Source organism: Desmodus rotundus, chromosome 2 (assembly GCF_022682495.2).
Source record: "Desmodus rotundus isolate HL8 chromosome 2, HLdesRot8A.1, whole genome shotgun sequence".
In the NCBI taxonomy this organism is placed as follows: Eukaryota; Metazoa; Chordata; class Mammalia; order Chiroptera; family Phyllostomidae; genus Desmodus; species Desmodus rotundus.
This window is the reverse complement of record NC_071388.1, coordinates 194,816,133-194,832,383: the sequence shown is the minus strand read 5'-3', so window position 1 is coordinate 194,832,383 and position 16,251 is coordinate 194,816,133. Positions and strand designations below refer to the sequence as shown.

At 54.8% G+C, this 16,251-nt stretch overlaps 1 protein-coding gene across 2 annotated transcripts; it reads right to left on the bottom strand.

Annotated features, from left to right (window-relative positions):
• Positions 1–1,153: 1,153 nt before the first annotated feature.
• Positions 1,154–15,349, bottom strand: WNT6 (Wnt family member 6). 2 transcript variants are annotated; one of them, XM_024564274.3, is made up of 4 exons: positions 15,019–15,349; positions 4,536–4,756; positions 4,013–4,347; positions 1,154–2,434 (listed from the first exon to the last, which is right to left on the bottom strand). In XM_024564274.3, exons 1-4 carry the CDS (start codon positions 15,096–15,098, stop codon positions 1,973–1,975), a joined length of 1,098 nt encoding a protein of 365 aa, XP_024420042.1. In that variant the 5' UTR covers positions 15,099–15,349; the 3' UTR covers positions 1,154–1,972. The 2 variants fall into 2 exon arrangements, with proteins under 2 accessions (XP_024420042.1, XP_045054463.1); XM_045198528.1 differs by lacking the exon at positions 15,019–15,349 and adding an exon at positions 14,889–15,006.
• Positions 15,350–16,251: the final 902 nt, after the last annotated feature.

The following is a 16,251-nucleotide window of genomic DNA, read 5'->3' as shown; positions in this document are numbered from 1 at the left end:
TTGCAATCATGACCCAGGAAAAAAAAATCAGCTTTCTATCCTTATCCTTACAGTAACTACCATTTCTTAGGCATAAATTTGACATACTTCTTGTGTTAAGTGCTTTGCTGAGTGCTTTCATAGTTCAAAAACATCCTTTCCACAAGTCTATGAAGACGTGGGATGGAGTACAATGGCTGCACGTCCTTTGCCACTCTCCCATCGAGAGGTGGAGTCTAGCTCCCCTTCCCTTGAATTTTGGCTGGTTCTGTGACGTGTGTTGACCAATAGAGAGCAACAGCAAAGCTGTGTAACTTCTAAGACTGGAAGTGAAGAAGAGACTGGCAGCTTCTGCCTCCCAGTTTGGCATGGTCTATTTTGAAAACCAGCCTTAGGCAAGAAGTCCAACTACACTGAGGCCACCATGCTGTGAGGAAGCCTACGCTCGGCACATGGAAAGCAGGAGGCCTCTGGAGAAGCTCTGAGGCACTAGACAAATATGAGTGAAGTCCCTGGGACTGTTCAGCCCAGCCTAGCCTGGCTGCCAGTGGAGTACACTTAGCTGAATGCCCACAGCCAATAGTTCTGCCATAAGGAGCAGAACCACCAAGCTGAGTTTTGACAAATTCCTGACCAAAAGGATTGTGAGAAGTAGTTACATTGGGGTTGTTTGTTACGCAGCATGGAAAACTGAAACAGGATGATATTCCCATTATATAGGTAAAGAAACTGAGACTCACATGATCTCTACTGTAAACTTCTAAGCAGCAACACCAGTTTCAGACCTAAAACTCTTGCTTTGCCCTTCATACCTTGATGGGAGCACTTAGAGTATTTGGACTATGCGTAAACTGGGGGCTTTGAACCCCAGCCATTCGGCCTTGCCCTCCCCTCTAGAGAGCCAAGATCCTCAAACCCCTCCTCTCTTCTCTCAACACTCACCATCAGCTTCCCGAGAAAGAACTAGAAGGAAGGAAATGTAGTTGGGTGCCAGGAGAAACCTTGGGACAACTTTTCTTCGTCTCCCTCTAAGAGCAATTAGAAATGCTGTTCTGAGCAGTGTTTTCCATGTTCATGGGGATGAAGTTAGTGTCACTGTTAAGTCTGATGTTACTAATAACATATTTCATCACATTCTACAGTTCACAAAGTGCTTTAATCCTGTGGACTTGGATGGCCCTAAAAGTGTACCCATGAGTCCCCCAGGGATCACAAACAGAAGGGCAGAGGAAGGAATCACACTCTCCTAGAATTCTGATGGGAGCTGAAGGAGAGCTGAGTACACCAGCAGAGGCTTCTGGTCTGCTCTCCCCAGACCCTCTGCAGAGACTGCTCCTTTAAAGAGGGATTACTACGTCTTCCCCGGATTGTAGATCCAGGCCTCAGATGTGTGACAAGAGTAAGCAAGAAGAATGCCAAGGGGAGATTTGGCACTCTTCACCGTGGTTGCCAGGAGAGCCCAGTCTCGTGGGGAGAGGATAGGGACCCAGGGTGAGGAGCTCTGAATTGCTCCTTCTATCAAAACCATCTCCCTTTGGACACCCCTTCCAGAGCCTGGCGCCATGAAAACCCGCAGGAGACCAGCCCCCTCCCAAACTGTGGGCCCAGTCCTATTGGTTTAAATATCTTTATTGATACTAAACTTACCCACCCAACCCATGGCCAGCAGTTCTGAGAAGGCCTGCATCCAGAGGCCTAGAAAGGGGCCCTTTGGTTTCCATCTGGGGGCCAAGGAGAGAGAACTCCCTAGAGCGTATAGTCTCCACCAGAACTCTCTAAAGTGCCTCTAGGGGAGGGTGGTGGTCCCTCCAATGCCCTGGGCCTTCCTGGGCGCTCGTGTATCTCCAGCCTCACCGCCTCAGTTACCAGAGGCCTGGGAGATGGACTTTGGCAAGGGTAAACTGGGCCAGGGCAGTGCGCTCTGCTGGAGCCTAGATGTCACAAAGGTGGCGAGAGGCGGCTCTGCACGAAGTTTGGAGAACTGCGCGGGGGGTCAGAGGCAGAGGCTGAGCTCCTTGCGCACCAGACATTGGTGGCACTGCACTACGCAGCACCAGTGGAAGCGGCACAGGCAGTTCTCCTCGAGTTGCACGCTCTCCTGGCGGTGCCCGCGACCACAGCACAGCAGGTCGCAGCCGCTGAGGTCCAGAGCACTACTGTTGCAGGCGCGGCCCCGCGTACCGGGAGAACCTGTGCGCCGGTTAGGGGCGCAGAAGTCGGGCGAGTCGGCGACGTAGAGTAGGTCAGCTCCGCTAGGCGGCTTGAGACTGCGGACCGCGGGCAGCAGAGCCTTGCCATCGTTGGTGCCCATGACACGCGACGCGCCGTGGAAGCGCTCGAGCAGCTCTGCGCCCACCTCGCGAAACGGGGGCAGCTTCTGCCAGCAGGTGCGCAGAGCGCAGGAGCCCGACAGTCCGTGGCATTTGCACTCGGTGCGCGTATGGCTCCGCACGGCCTGCGAGGAGCAGAGGAGCGGTGCAGATGGAGACAGATGTGGGACTCACGGCGCAAAAAGGCCCAAAGGACAGACACACAGAATATAAGAGATGGGGAGCGAATTGAAGAGAGAGAAAAATCAGACCTTCTCCCCACAACCTCAAAAAAAAGAAAAAAAGGAAGGAAGGAAGGAAGGAAGGAAGGGAGGAAGGAAGGAAGGAAGGAAGGAAGGAAGGAAGGAAGGAAGGAAGGAAGGAAGGAAGGAAGAAAGACGAGCACAAGGAGAGGAGGAAATCAAGGAAGCGACAGCCCCAAGAGGAGGGGAGGAATGATAAAGATGGAGGAGTAGAAGTGGGGAGTGTGGACAGAATGTAGCACAGAGATTCCAGGGAAAGTAGAATGGACAGCAGGGGTAAGATTCTCCCTGGAGGTGGGGGTGGGGGGCAGTAGTAGCTGTCCCACCTTCTTCCTCCTGCCAAGGCTCACGGCCCCAGGCAGGGTTGAGTAGAAAAGCAGAGTCTGTGCCCTGGGTGTCTGTCTCCACCACCGCTCCCCAACCCTCTCCAACAGGTATGTGGGCCTGTCAGGACATTCTTCCCTGGGCCCCCTTACGTGCCCCCCACCCCCCACCCCCGCCCACTGCCTCAGGCCCAAACCCTAAAGGACACAGAATGTATGTGGGGGTGCCCCTAGAGCACCCAGAACTGAGGCATAGGGCCCACTGTGGGTGCTCTACTGAGAACTGGAACCCAGGGGTCCTGCCCTTTGTCTGCTCTTTGCATCCAAGAGTCACACCCCACTAGAGATTTATGGGGTCAGATGACCCAGGAAGATCTCTAAAAGTACAGAGTACAGATTCTCTCCTTCCCCCTGGAAACATCTGGAGCCTCTTCATTGCAGAGAGAAAGGGAGAGGCTGCCAGAGTTCCAGGCAAGGCCTGGTCTGGGGTTGCTGGGCAGCTGGTCCACAAGAGCACAGATTCGGTCACAGCTTTCCTGGCCTCTGCCTGACCCCCTCCTGCCTCCACCGGGACCTGCTCCTGTCCTTCAGTCCTTCCCAAGCCCATTGCCCCTTGGGCCTGTTCTAGCCCCTTTCCAGACCTACCTTGCACCTGGCTCCCCTACCTCAAGACCCCATAACTTTTCCCCAGCTTCTGCCCTTCCTTTCATCCCCAACCTTTGTCTCCATCCTCTGTCCCTGCCCTGACAGCCACATCTGTACCCACCCCAAGCTTTACCCTACGGATCCTATCTCAGAGCTATGCCCTTTCTACCTGCGGTCCCTAAAGGACCCAACCAAGTCCTCTTCCCTGGGTAACCTCTCCCTACCCTGCTCCAGGTCCCCCAAGTGACTCCATCTGCTAGGCTGGCCACCTCGCCTCCCACATGCCCATCAAGCCCCCCAGACAATCTTCCCAGGTGGCCCCCCACTGCCATGCTGCCTCACACAGATTAACATACTCCTACACATGCACACCCTCCCTTCCTCACACAGTTCCACCAATGTGCTCCTACACTCACACACAGCTCTCTCACATCCACTCTCATTTCCACACTCATGCACACACCCACTCTTACCCATCCCTGCCCATACTCACCAGCCGGCCTGCCTCATTGTTGTGAAGCTGCACCAATGCGCGGATGTCCCCACCTCCCCGCTTGTGCCGGGCGTCCATAAAGAGCCTGGACTTCTCATCCCCGAAGTCCACATCATCGCCGCAGCCTCCCCACTCCCAGGCCGCGCTGCCCTCTGGGGAGCCCACTAGGCCAGGGGGCCCAAGGGTGCCTGGCAGGCCAGGGGGTCGCGGTGGGGCCCGCCTGCGGGGAGCCTGGCAGCCACACTGCAGCAGCTCACCCATGGAGCAGGCCTGCGTGACTGCATGGCTGGCACCTGCAGCCGTGATGGCAAAGACAAAGGCAGTCTCCCGGATGTCTGTGGGGACAGGAAGTGGCAGTCAGCCTTGCGGCACCAAAGCTGAATCCTGGGGGACTTGGTGGGTGGGGCTGGGAGAAAGGGTCAGGGCAGAATGTCCAAAGATCTGTGGGAGAGATGGGGCTCAGACAGCCTCCCCAAACCTCCACCCTCTCCTTGGAGCCCCAAAGTCCCCTCCTCACACTGACCCTGCTGCAGGATGCGCCCGAAGGCCTTGCTGTGGCTGGAGCAATTCCAGCGGCGGAAACGGAACTGGAACTGGCACTCTCGAACCCCAAACCGGGCTCCCCGTGCTAGCTCGGCCACCACTTCCGGCTCCTCCTGGCACAACTCAGCCTGCCGCCCTGCCAGCCTCCGTGCCTTCCTGCAGATACTGGTGGGGTCCATGACCAAGGGGCTGCCCACTGCCCTGGGAAGCGAAACACAGCAGGTCAGGGATGTAACTCGAAGGCTGGGGTGACAGAGGAAGACCAACCCCATGCAGCCCACAGCCAGGAGCCCAGATATGTCTCCCCCAACCCCACAACCAAGATTGAGATTCTCCTATGGGGTTCTCTTACCATTCCATCCATGTCTATGTTCCCTTTTAACTAGATTCTAGACTGAAATTACTACAGAGCAAGGATTCATTCAGTCTTATCCTTCTGTGCATGTCTTCATTAATAAATCCTCATATGACTTTGGCTCAAGGTGAAGGCAGCTGACACTAGGTAGGCCAAGACTAAAATTCAACAGGGCTTGCCCAAAAGGGAGAAGAGGAAGAAATTAACAGAAGGAAGATCAAGAAGGCTGTCAAAGAAAATAAATTTTGTATAGATACTGAAGAAAAGGATCTTTGGAAAAAGATCAGAAAATGATCTGGTCTTAGTGGACCACAAGCTGGATAAAAGCCCTGATGCTAGAAAGACATGGGCTATTCCAAGGGATATAGAAAGCCATTGGGTGGCTGGGGAATGAAGCCTCTGAGGAAAGTCACACTCCCTCTGCTGCCTAAGCTTCTCCTGGAAAATGGAAAGGATGAGCTTTCATCTCTGAGGTAGGCCCTCCCACCGTGATGGCCTCTGTTTCCCTGAACTGGAGAGCAGAAAGAAGGAGCTGGAGACTGAGTCCCTGAAGCACTATGAAGCAGGTGACAGTGACCCTTCACCTGCTCCAGGAACTGTGGCCTTTCCAGAGTGGGATGGCAGCCAGCCAAGCCCTGTGCCCTGGAGTGACATAACTGATGGGGGAAGGGGGACACTGACTGGGTGGGGAAACACCTCAAGGGAAGTTCCACACGTTTTCGGAAATCCCTCCATGCCAGCCTTCATTCTGACAAGAGGGCTACTGTTTGGTTTTCGTATACCAGGCCCCTGAAGGTTCACTGGACTGGGCATTCACACCTGAGTGGAAGGGCTTCCATCACATTGCTCTTATTTGAATGCTTAACCGGGTCTTGTAGGAATGAGTGGATTGAGCCCTTGGGAGCTGAGGGTCATTTGAGACCATTCAAAAATGCTTCATCAGAGGGCAGAAAAAGACTCTTGGTAGGCAGTGAGAAGTGGTTCCAGAAGGTAGAAAATGTGGAGGAAAATGGAGGTAGTTAGGTATCAAAGCTCAAGGGGGCCTCTTCTCAATTTAGCTTTAGTGCACATCCACCCCCACTATCCTCATTTGCTCTACAGGTAGAGGCTTCTCAGGCATGTTTTGGCTCCACAACAATGAGATGTAATGGGCTTAAATAGCAGCAAGAAGAATTTAGGTCTTGAGATAGAACTTAACATTGAGGAGTGAGATGCTTGAAGCGGAGGTTGCAGGAAGATGTGTAAGCTCCGTCCTCTAAGGTCTCCTACCACACACACACACACAACACTCACACACACCCTATAGGTCACTGTCATCATCCCTGGGGCCAAGGTTCTCTCCTCAGCGGAGAGACTTACAGCCCAGACCAGCAATGTTCAACCTGTGTGTCACAAGAACTTTTAACGCATGCCACACATTTATTCAGGAGAACTGACCTCTTTTCCCTTGGATTGTCAAATTAAAAAAATGACAACAGCCAACACCACAATAGCAGTCTGGTGTGAATGAATCAAAATTATACCTATTTTTTGTCAGATTGGCAAAATATATTTTTATATATTTTTATAATATATAATATATCCTGTGCCGCAGAATTTTAGTGATTAGTTTATGTGCCATGAAATGAAAAAAGTTGAAAATCGCTGGTCCAGCCTTCCTCCTCCATGCTTAGGGCCTGCCCATCACTGCATTCCAACTGTAGCCTGGGAAGTTCCAGCCCCAACCCTTTCCCAACCCTAGAGAAGTGATGGATGGAGCAGTGGGGAGTCGGCCAAGGGTAGGGCAGCCAAGCTGGCTCCCAGTGGCCCAGTGACCTTCAAGAGTTGATCTCTATCTGTCTATCCTCCCATCCACTTATTTCACCTCATTACAAAAAGAACTTGAGGCAGCTCCCAGCGTGGTCACACAGGGTCAGCAGGTAAGACGATAAGCACCTAAGAGTTAGAACCATCACTTTCTTCTGTCTCCTAGTTAGGTTTTTAGGTGTTTAATCATATTTCCCCTCAATTTTTATTAAAATTTTGCATACGATGAATAATTAATGCTACAATGAATACCATTTAATACATGTTTTTGAGCCATCTAAGGGGAAGCTCATCCCCTGTCCACATGCCATTTCAAGACTACTACTTAGTTTCCGTGGATATTTTATTTCTCCCACTGGATTCAGAGGCAGGGAAGCAGACCTCCCCAAGTTGTCCAGTCCTCTCCTGCCACCCACATGTCCAGGACTCCACCTAGGAGTCTGGGGCCCTGCACACTCAACCCTCCCCATGCTACTAAGTTCCCCAGTCCCCCTCCCCAACCCTGCCCTCTGCTAACTCCCTACTCTCCCAAGGTCGACTGGCCTTATCTTCCCAAGGTTACTCAACCCCCAAACCTCTCCTCTCCCTCCTCCGGCCCTAGGAAACCAGGAGAGGGAGGGGGTATGCAGGGAAGAAAGGCAAAAATCTCTTGACCTTATCTGCTTCCCAGGGGCTAGAGATAGAGGACTCAGGAGGATTCCTGGCTGCCTGGGAACTAGACTTGTTTACAGGCTGGTCAGGAGAAGGGATGGGCAGTTGTAGAGGCCAGAATCCCAAGGGACCAGTTTGCTCCCTGCCCTCTGGTCCTCACTCCCATCCTCAAGTCATTGGAAAGGGAACTCCAGAAAATGAGTGGCAGGGGCTCATTGGGCAAAACACCGAGCCTCACTTCTGCACCCTGGTCCCTGTCAGCTGAGCCACTCTGGGCAAGTCAGTTCCCTCTCTGGGCTTCAGAAACATGAGGAGTTAGCATGAAAGGCTTGAATACCCCCTCTAACTTCAACACGTGACTCTGCATCAAGAAATAACTCCCCCATCTTCCCTCTTCCTTTGCCCCCCCCCCCCCTTCTGCTTCCTTAGGAATGAACTCTGCTGTTGGTGCCTCTGAGTCAGCATTGTCCTGGGACCAGCCCATTGAAGCTGTGCCCATTTGGGAACATCTGCATGTTTTGGGGCTGGAGCACAGTGGTAGTAATAAATATGTAGTATAGAATGTGTAAGGTCTGAGATCCTAATCGAGTAGACATTCCTGGGCATAAAAACAATGAGGCTAGCCCTAAAAGAAATCAGTATGCAGACAAGAAGGGACAAGCCTAGGGTTAGCCATTCTAACTGGCTTGGCCTGCGCCAAATCTTCCTCCCAGGGAGCTTGGTGACAACAGGGGCTGGCCAGTTCCTACTGGCAACCTCTGTAGATCTTGCCCAGGAGGCCCCAGGCTCTGGCCTAATCTACCATTCCTTTTCCAGATTCGCAGGGCCTCAGAGAAAGCCAGAGATCGTGTAGTCCCACTCCATCGACCTGCCCTGCATTATACAGATGAACAGTGTGAGAAGGGAGGTGACGGATGCTGGCTGTTGCAAGAAACTTACGTGAATACTTTAACAACCAAAGGGCTGAAGGGAAATGGCCACCGGAGGACTCAGAAGGCATCAGGTGGCCTCGCACACCATCTTCCACACAGCTCTTCCTCCTAGTAGTGCTGGCTAACTCTGCAGCCACCCCGCATTATACCGCTAAATTCCTGGACTCAGAGTCACCTCTTCCTCACCCCTAACTCATCAAAATCTTACCCAGCTTCTCTCCAAGCTCATCTGAGCTCCCACTTGCCCTAAGGAGGAGGCTGGGGCACCTTCTCTGGGCCCCAGCCCTCATTGGTATCCCCCTCTACATCATTCTACCTGTCACCCATTGAGGGCTTACTTGTTATCCTGCCAGTGGCATAATTACTTTGTCATGTTTTCTTGTCTATCTCTCCAATTAGATAGGAAACTCATTAAAGACAGAGGTCTGCCCTGGCTGGTGTGGCTCAGTGGATTGAGTGCCAGCTTGTGAACCAGGGGGTCACCGGTTCGACTCCCAGTCGGAGCACACACCTGGGTTGCTGACCAGGTCCCCAGTGAGGGTGCACGAGAGGCAACCACACATTGGTGTTTCTCTCCCTCTCTTTCTCCTTCTCTTCCCCTCTCTCTAAAAATAAATAAATAAAATCTTTTTTTAAAAGAGACAAAGATCTCACAAGGAAGCATCATGTCAGTAGCTGGAGCACACTCAGGGCTTTGGGGATCCAGCGGACATAGGTTTGGATCTGGGACCTGCCATTTGCTGGTTCTCCAATGCTGAGCAAATCCCTAGTATGTGAAACTGGCCCTCAGTATTTGCTGAAGGATGATGAGACAACCTTCTGAGCCTGTCTCCGCAACTGTGAAATGGAAGCAAATAATAACACCTGCCTACTTCCCAGGTGACATATGAAGGAAGCCTGTCCAAAGAGTGGGCTTCCACAGCGCTCTGTCTTCCCGTGCACACCCTTACTCATCGCTCGGCCTGCACAGGGCAGGGCAGATGGCAGGAGTGCAGGCAGTGTTTGTGGATTCCTGAGAACTCTCACTTCTCCAACTTTCTCTTCTTACTTTTCGGCCTGGATCTGTGTGACTCCTTACCTATCAGCTCTGCCCATGGACCAGAGCACCCTCCAGGACCCCCGCCCAGAGAGCACTCCTGGGTGGATTGTTGAGGGCAAGGGGATCACAGACCCTTTTGATGCCCAGCCTCCTCAGAAAGGTCTCACAGCCAGCTTTCTATTTTCCCACATATACCACCCCCTACCCAGGTTGCCTCATCTGACCCTCAGCTCCAGGAGCCAGCAGAGGGAGCCCTGAACCCTGGGGCTGTGGGTGGGGGCGGTACGGGGGTGGGGGAGGTGGGTGGTGGAGAAGGGGCAGAAAAATGTTGCCTGACTGCTGTGAGACGGCTGGGCCCGGGCCTGTGCCCGCCCGCCTGTCCTGTCCTGCTCTGTCTAACTCCCTAATTACTGCTCCCCCTCCCCCAGTCCCTACTCCCACCCCAACCGCCACATCAAAGCCGGAGATGCCCCAGCTCCATTAACCCCTGCCTACCCACCACCCACCCATTCCACCCCTCCCACACCCCACCTCAATTTGGTTCCCTCTCTGCTGTCCTGAACACTGCCCTTTCTACCCCTCACACTTCTCTCCTCGCCACTCCTCTCGGGAGAGGCAGGGGTTTTCCCTTCCCTGATGGACTCCACCATACAAGAGGGCTTCCTATTGGTCAGGGCTGTGAGAGGCCAAGGAGTAGATACGTTAATCTCCTACTGGATCCCCTGAGGGCAATCTGTGCCTCCTGCTCTCCCATAGGGAGGTGGGGTGCACCCATGTGGGGGTGGGCGTGGGGGAACAGAAAGGGCCTGTGGAAGACCCTGTACCCCTTTCCTGACTGCCTCCACCCATAGCACCCAGGGGGAGATCCTCAGCAGGAGGTGGACTCCTGGCCCCACCCCTCAGCTACCTGCATTCTGTGTGGCCTTGGGCCACCTCCTATCCCTGGACTTGGCTGGACTTCTTACTGTGAGTGAAAACATGGGACCAGATGATCTCTAAGCCCTTTATTGGTCTAATTTCTGGATTAAAGAGAGAGCTCCATGCTGGAGGAAACAGCCCAAGAGGCCAGGTGGAAACTGGAAGAACCCTGCTAGCAACCTTTCCCACCCTCAGCTGCTCCTCAGGCAGTCCAGGGGCACCTGAGGTCTCCTCCCATCCCACTCCAGACAGGAAGGAGGGTTCAGGTTAGAGGGCGCTCTCCCCAGGCCCCAGGGACAGACTTCTCTGCTCCCCAAGTGCCTCCCACTCTGGCTGGCTGGGTGCCTTGCTGCCAGCCTGACCACAGCCTGGCTGCCTGCCCCGCCCTCGCCTCATCCCCTCCACAGCTGCATTTCTTCTTCAAAGTACACATTCGAATCCCCATGGATGGGCTCTGGAGATCAAGCCACTCACTGACCTCCCCCTACCAACTCCTGGCTTCTGACGAGAACAGGGCGGGAGGGGCCGCACCCCCCCCCCCAGGAAGTGTCACAGTGCCAGGGCTCTGGTGGGTTCAGGGCATGCTCTGGCCCAGACTGAGCCAGCCTCCTTTTGCCCCTGCCCTTTTCTGCTCACAGCCCCATTGTCTTCCTCTAGGGGAAGCTGCCAAGGCGGGAGGCCTGGAGGGTGGGGCTGGATGACCACCCCACCCCACCCTGAGCTTGGCAGGGACCAGCAACAGGACTGCCCACAAAGGATGAGGGGCCCCAGATAAAGATGGGGTGGGAAAGCATGGCCAGGCTTAGCCTGGGGTGGGGATCACAGCTGGAAAACCTGGGTTTCAGGAAGAAGTCTGGCCTTTTCCCTGCCTCCCTGTGGGGCCAGGGATGAGGCTGTCCAGGGCCTGTGGTTCCTGTTTCTATAAGGGAAGGGGGGAGTGAAAAGCAAAGGAGATGCGGGAAGGGAATGAGATTGGGTGGTGTTTTTCCCAGTGGAACAGGGGGAGGGTTAGTTTCTTTCTTAGAAAATATAAAACAGAAAGAGGAAAGAGGAAGAGAGAAAAAGGGAGATTGATTTGGCTATTCTGTGAAACCGTACTATTTTCTACATCTACTAATTGAAAGTATAAAGATGAGTCAGACATTAAGAAGAACTTTCTGGAGGGGGACAAGGAGCAGGCAGAAGGGAGCTGGGGACTAGGAAAGCTATAGCCTCTCTCTCTCTCTCTCTCTCTCTCTCTCTCTCTCTCTCTCTCTCTCTCTGCCTCATTCTCTAGGTGGGATCTGTCAGGGCCAGATCATTGGCTAGAAAAGATGGCCCCAAGACAGCCTGGCCAATGGCCTGGAATCTGGGATTCAGCAATTCACAAAGAGAGCGTTACTTTGTGAATCGCTGGGAGAGAGACAGGCCGAGAGGCTGGAGGCAGAGTTTAGAAAGCATAAATTGTATTAGAGGAAGAAGGGGGAGAGGGAAAGAAATGAGAGGGAAATCTCTAGAACCTGGAGTCTAGGTCCCTGAGCCTATTCCAGGGCCCAGGCCACTCCCTTCCAGGACCCTCCTTTCCTAACCAGGACAGTCCTGTCATTCAGAGTTCCTGGGGACCTCTCTGCTCCCAGCTTGGCTGCTGCCAGCATGTCAGAGTGGACTGCAGGGGGCTGCTGCAGGTCAGCTGCTTTCTGGTCCACCACGGGGCCCTGACCTAGCCAGCATTGTCTAAGAAGTAGGGAGAAGAGGGTCAGCAAGCAGGTCCCAGGCATCAGGGAACAGCCTGCAAGTTCCTGGCCCAAAAAAGCTCTAGCCAAAGTGAAGCTGGGCCAGGGTGGGGTGGGGGTGAGGGGAATATAAAGAGAGGTAGAAGCCTCAGGCCACCCAGGGGTGCTGGGTCTGGTCCACCAGTCGGACCCTGATCTTGGAGGGCAATGATGGGGTGTGGTGGGGCAAGAGTACAAGCAAGCAGGGTCAAAGATCCTGAGAAAGGGAATCTGGGCTCAGACCAAAGGAATGAAGTATCAGAAACAGACAGGGCGGTGAGGGGGCCGAGGCAGTCAGCACAGGCAGGTTCTCTCTGAGAAGCATCTGAGTGAGGCAGTCTCTGGGCACCTTATCACCCCAGCCCCTCACTCTTCACCCTGCTCACCCTGCAGCTGTGGCCATGAAGGCTTCTGTGTTCTCCCACACCTGCCCTCCTCACCTCCTCCCCCACTCCTTGCTTCCCAGCTTCAGGGTCAGTCTCCAAGGGACCAGGTCTCCCTCCCTCTGGTTTGGCTCTCACCCAGCAGCCCCTCCTGAAGGAAGGAACCCCCACAGATACAAATCCCAGAAAGGTGAATCAACCAATTCAGCAACACTCCATAAAACTGTCCCCAGCACCATTAGCCTCCAGGGCCCCACAGGCCAAGGCTCTGCCTTCCAGGACCAGTGAAGAAAGCCACCAGAGGACATGGTTGTCAAAATGCAGTGACTGACGTAGGTGCCCAGTGCATGGTGCATCGGGAACACAGAGAAGGCAAGGGAGGGAAGGCAGAGGGGCAGCTTCATGGAGAAAGTGTCATTTTAACTGGAAGCATGAGAATAACTTGGACAAATGGAGGGGGCGGGCAGGGAAGGCAACACCATCAGCGACAAATCCCTGTCTCCATACCTTGAGAAAGGGCAAAGTTAGGAAAGGTGTTTGGGAAGCAAGATGTTTACAAAGTTTTGCTTGGGACCCTGGATTTTATTTATTTATTCACAGAGAGATGGGAAGGGAGGGAGAAAGAGAGCAAGAGAAGCATTGATATGTATGAGAGATATATCAACTGGTTCACTCTTGCACGCCCCCAATCAGAGACCTGGCCCACAACCCAGTCATGTGCCCTGACTGGGAATCAAACCCAGGACCCTTTGGTTCACAGGCCAGCACTCAATCCACTGAGCCACACCAGCCAGGGTGGGACCCTGGATTTAAATTGAAACAAATCCCCCTTTACACCCATGAGGCCTCTGGACAGAACCTAAGGTGCGAAGGAGGGAACTTACATTTAAGGAGTATCTACCAATGTCAGATCATTTTGTAAGTCGTCTACCTAATGCCACTACGAAGCCTGCTAGATGGGGAAATTGTTTCCCTGTTTTACAGCTGAGACATTGAGGGAGGTGGGGAGAGCAGTGGAAAAGAGTGACTTGCCCAAGGTTACAAACTTAACTGGAGAAGATTAGATCTCAGGTCTATTTCAAAGCCGCTACTGCATTATGCTAAACCAGGATCAAAGGATGCATATTGCCTAGTCAGATCTGGATCGTCCTTGATTTGCCCCTCACTGACACCTCTGAGGGATGCTCTCCCGCGACACGGATGAGGGGTCTTAGCCAGTAGCTCCCTGTGGGAACACCCTCCTCTCTATCTCCCTAGAATAGCAATTGTCAACCTGTGTGCCACAAGAAATTTTAAACCATGCAATACCTGACTATTTAGTAAGGCGGACTGACCTCTCTTCCCTTAGATTGTCAAAACAGTGACAGCAGCCAACACCATAGCCGCCCAGTGTGAATGACTCAAAATTATGCCTATTTTTGTCAGATTGGCAAAAAATATATGTTTTGGTGTGCCACAGAATTTTAGTAATTAGTTTATGTGCGCCAGGAGATGAAAAAGGCTGAAAAATGCCCTAGAAGAGGCTGATCTGCCCCCTCCACTCCTCCTTCCAAATCCCCGGAGGTGTGTGTGTGGGGGGGGGGGAGTGGAGTGTAGAAAATCCAGCCAATGACATGGCTATATGCAAATGAGAAAGACCCTGCCTTCTTAGGATTGGCTGATGCGCCAGTGATATTGTCCAAGTCCCTCCTCTCTAAACGCCAAAGCTATTCCGGGACTGTCTTTGCTGCTCTGGAGACAGGGAAGGAAAAAAAGTCCGCGGGGTCCAGATGTCTGAGCGGTCCCGACTGGGCACCCACCTTCCCAACCGCTACCCAAGTCCGCAAGACTCAAAGTTCCTACGACCTTGGCTGCCTAGGGTGTCTGTCTAGCTACGGCCAGTTCCGGAAAGATGTCCTCATCCCTTGGCTGGCCAAGCCTCAGTCCCTTTCACCAGACCCTCCCCGGTTCCCGGTACATTCTGAACTGCACATGTACTTATCCTTGACCCCGTATCTGCAAGGTCCAGGAGCCTGAGTCCCTTTCCTCCTCCTCTTTGTTCGGGGAGGAGGAAATAGAGAAAGCCAAGGTCCTGACTCAGTTTCCCCTTTCCTGGCACTACCGACCACACTGACGGAGCCCAGAGAAAAGTGGATGGATTGGTGAGCACAGTGGGGCGGGGAAGAGGCAGCTGTTTGACCCTACCTGCCTATGGCTTCCTACTTCGTTCCTCGCTTTTCCCCAAACCCAGTCCACCTCCCTTAAACCCAGAGCCCTCCTCACCACTCTTCTTCGGATCACTGACTACAGAGCTTCCCTCTGTCTCCCTGGTAGCTCTTTCCTACCCACCCACCAATTCCTTGGAGACCTGGATTGAGCGCATAACCTGGGAGGGAGGTGGGGTGTCTGTCGGACACGGGAGCAGGAAATGCAATAGAATGTGCGGGGGTAGGTTAGAGCCGCCTAAGTGGCAGTTCCCAAGTGCCCGGGGTGGAGGCCGGCAGGAGAGCGGTACGCACCTCCCCCGCACCGCCCCAGCGCGCAGGTAGAGCCGGGAGGCAGCGGGACTGCGGTTCGGAGCAATCCGGCAGGAGGTCCCCACCCTCGAGCGTCAGGAGCCGCACCGGGACAGCCCGATGCAGGACTCACCACCACAGTCCGCCGACGTGCGCGGGACACAGGAGCAGCAGCAGCAGCAGCCCGAGGCGGGAGGACACGGGCGGCAGCATCGTAACCGCACTACGGCCCGCGGGTGCGGGCAAGGGGCGAGGCTGCGGGGCCAGCCGGTGCGTGCAGGGGCCCGGGCTTCAGGGAGAGCGCGGCTCCGGCGGCTGCGGCCGGGAGGCAATGGTTCCGGTGGCGGCAAGAGGGCCCATCCCGGGCGAGAAGGGCGCGGCGGAGGCGGAGAGCGGACAGGGCAGCCAGCGCCTGTGTCTCCGGCCGAGCTCGGGAGAAGAAATCAGAGCCGGGGGCGGAGGTGGGAGGGGAGCGGGGCCAGGGCGGGGGCGGGGGGCAGGGAGGCTGTTGGGGTGGCAGTTGCGACAGTCAGGCGGCGGGACTCTCGGGAGGTAGCCTTGCGCCCCGGGGCGGCAGGCGCGGAGCGCCGCGGAGGGCGGGAGCGAGGGTCCGGGGCGGGGCCCGAGAGCGCTCGTGGCTGCCGGTCCCGCCTGCCTCGCCCCCTCACCTCGCCTCTCGCGGAATGGGAGCCCCTCGCCGCCGCGCGGAGTCGGGGGCAAGGAGGGCGGGGAAGCAGGGTGGAGCAGGGTGAAGGGGGGAAAGAAGAGGAGCTGAGGAATGGGGGACGGGCTGGAAGGGAGACGTTTGACAGGTTTGTTGACTGTAAAGAGAGAAAACTTCCCAAGAATGAGGGAGTTTGGGTGGGGGGGCGGGAGGGCGGTGCAGAGGGCGATGCTGGAATGGGGGCCAGGAGAGGAAGTCCGCCTGGGGCTCTGGGTGCTCCGGGGAGGGGTGTCTGTCGAACTCGAGGGTCGGACAGCCGCACTCTGGAGGGGGTCACCTCTAACCAGACCCCGCCTACGCGTCTCACGCCCCTCTCTCAGCCTTCCCTTGAGAAAAGGAGGAAGCCCTAGGCCTCCATTCTTGCTCCCCAGTCACCCCGCCTCTTCAAGCCCGCGTTCAGGGGAGGGGTGTGCGGAGGGCAGATTAGAGAGCTGGAGGAATCTCCTGATGGCCTGCGCTCAAGTGCTCGCACGCGTAAGCGAGCGATGGAACCGAGGTCGCAGGCTTGCAAGAGACTGAGGGATCAGAACTCGCTGCAGCCGGGCCTCGCGGGTCCGCGTGTTCTTGCCTCACGTTGCCTCCCCGGCTTGGTGGGGCCAGAAGGGGTGGGAGAGCCAGCTGCAGGTGAGATGGCATTTATTC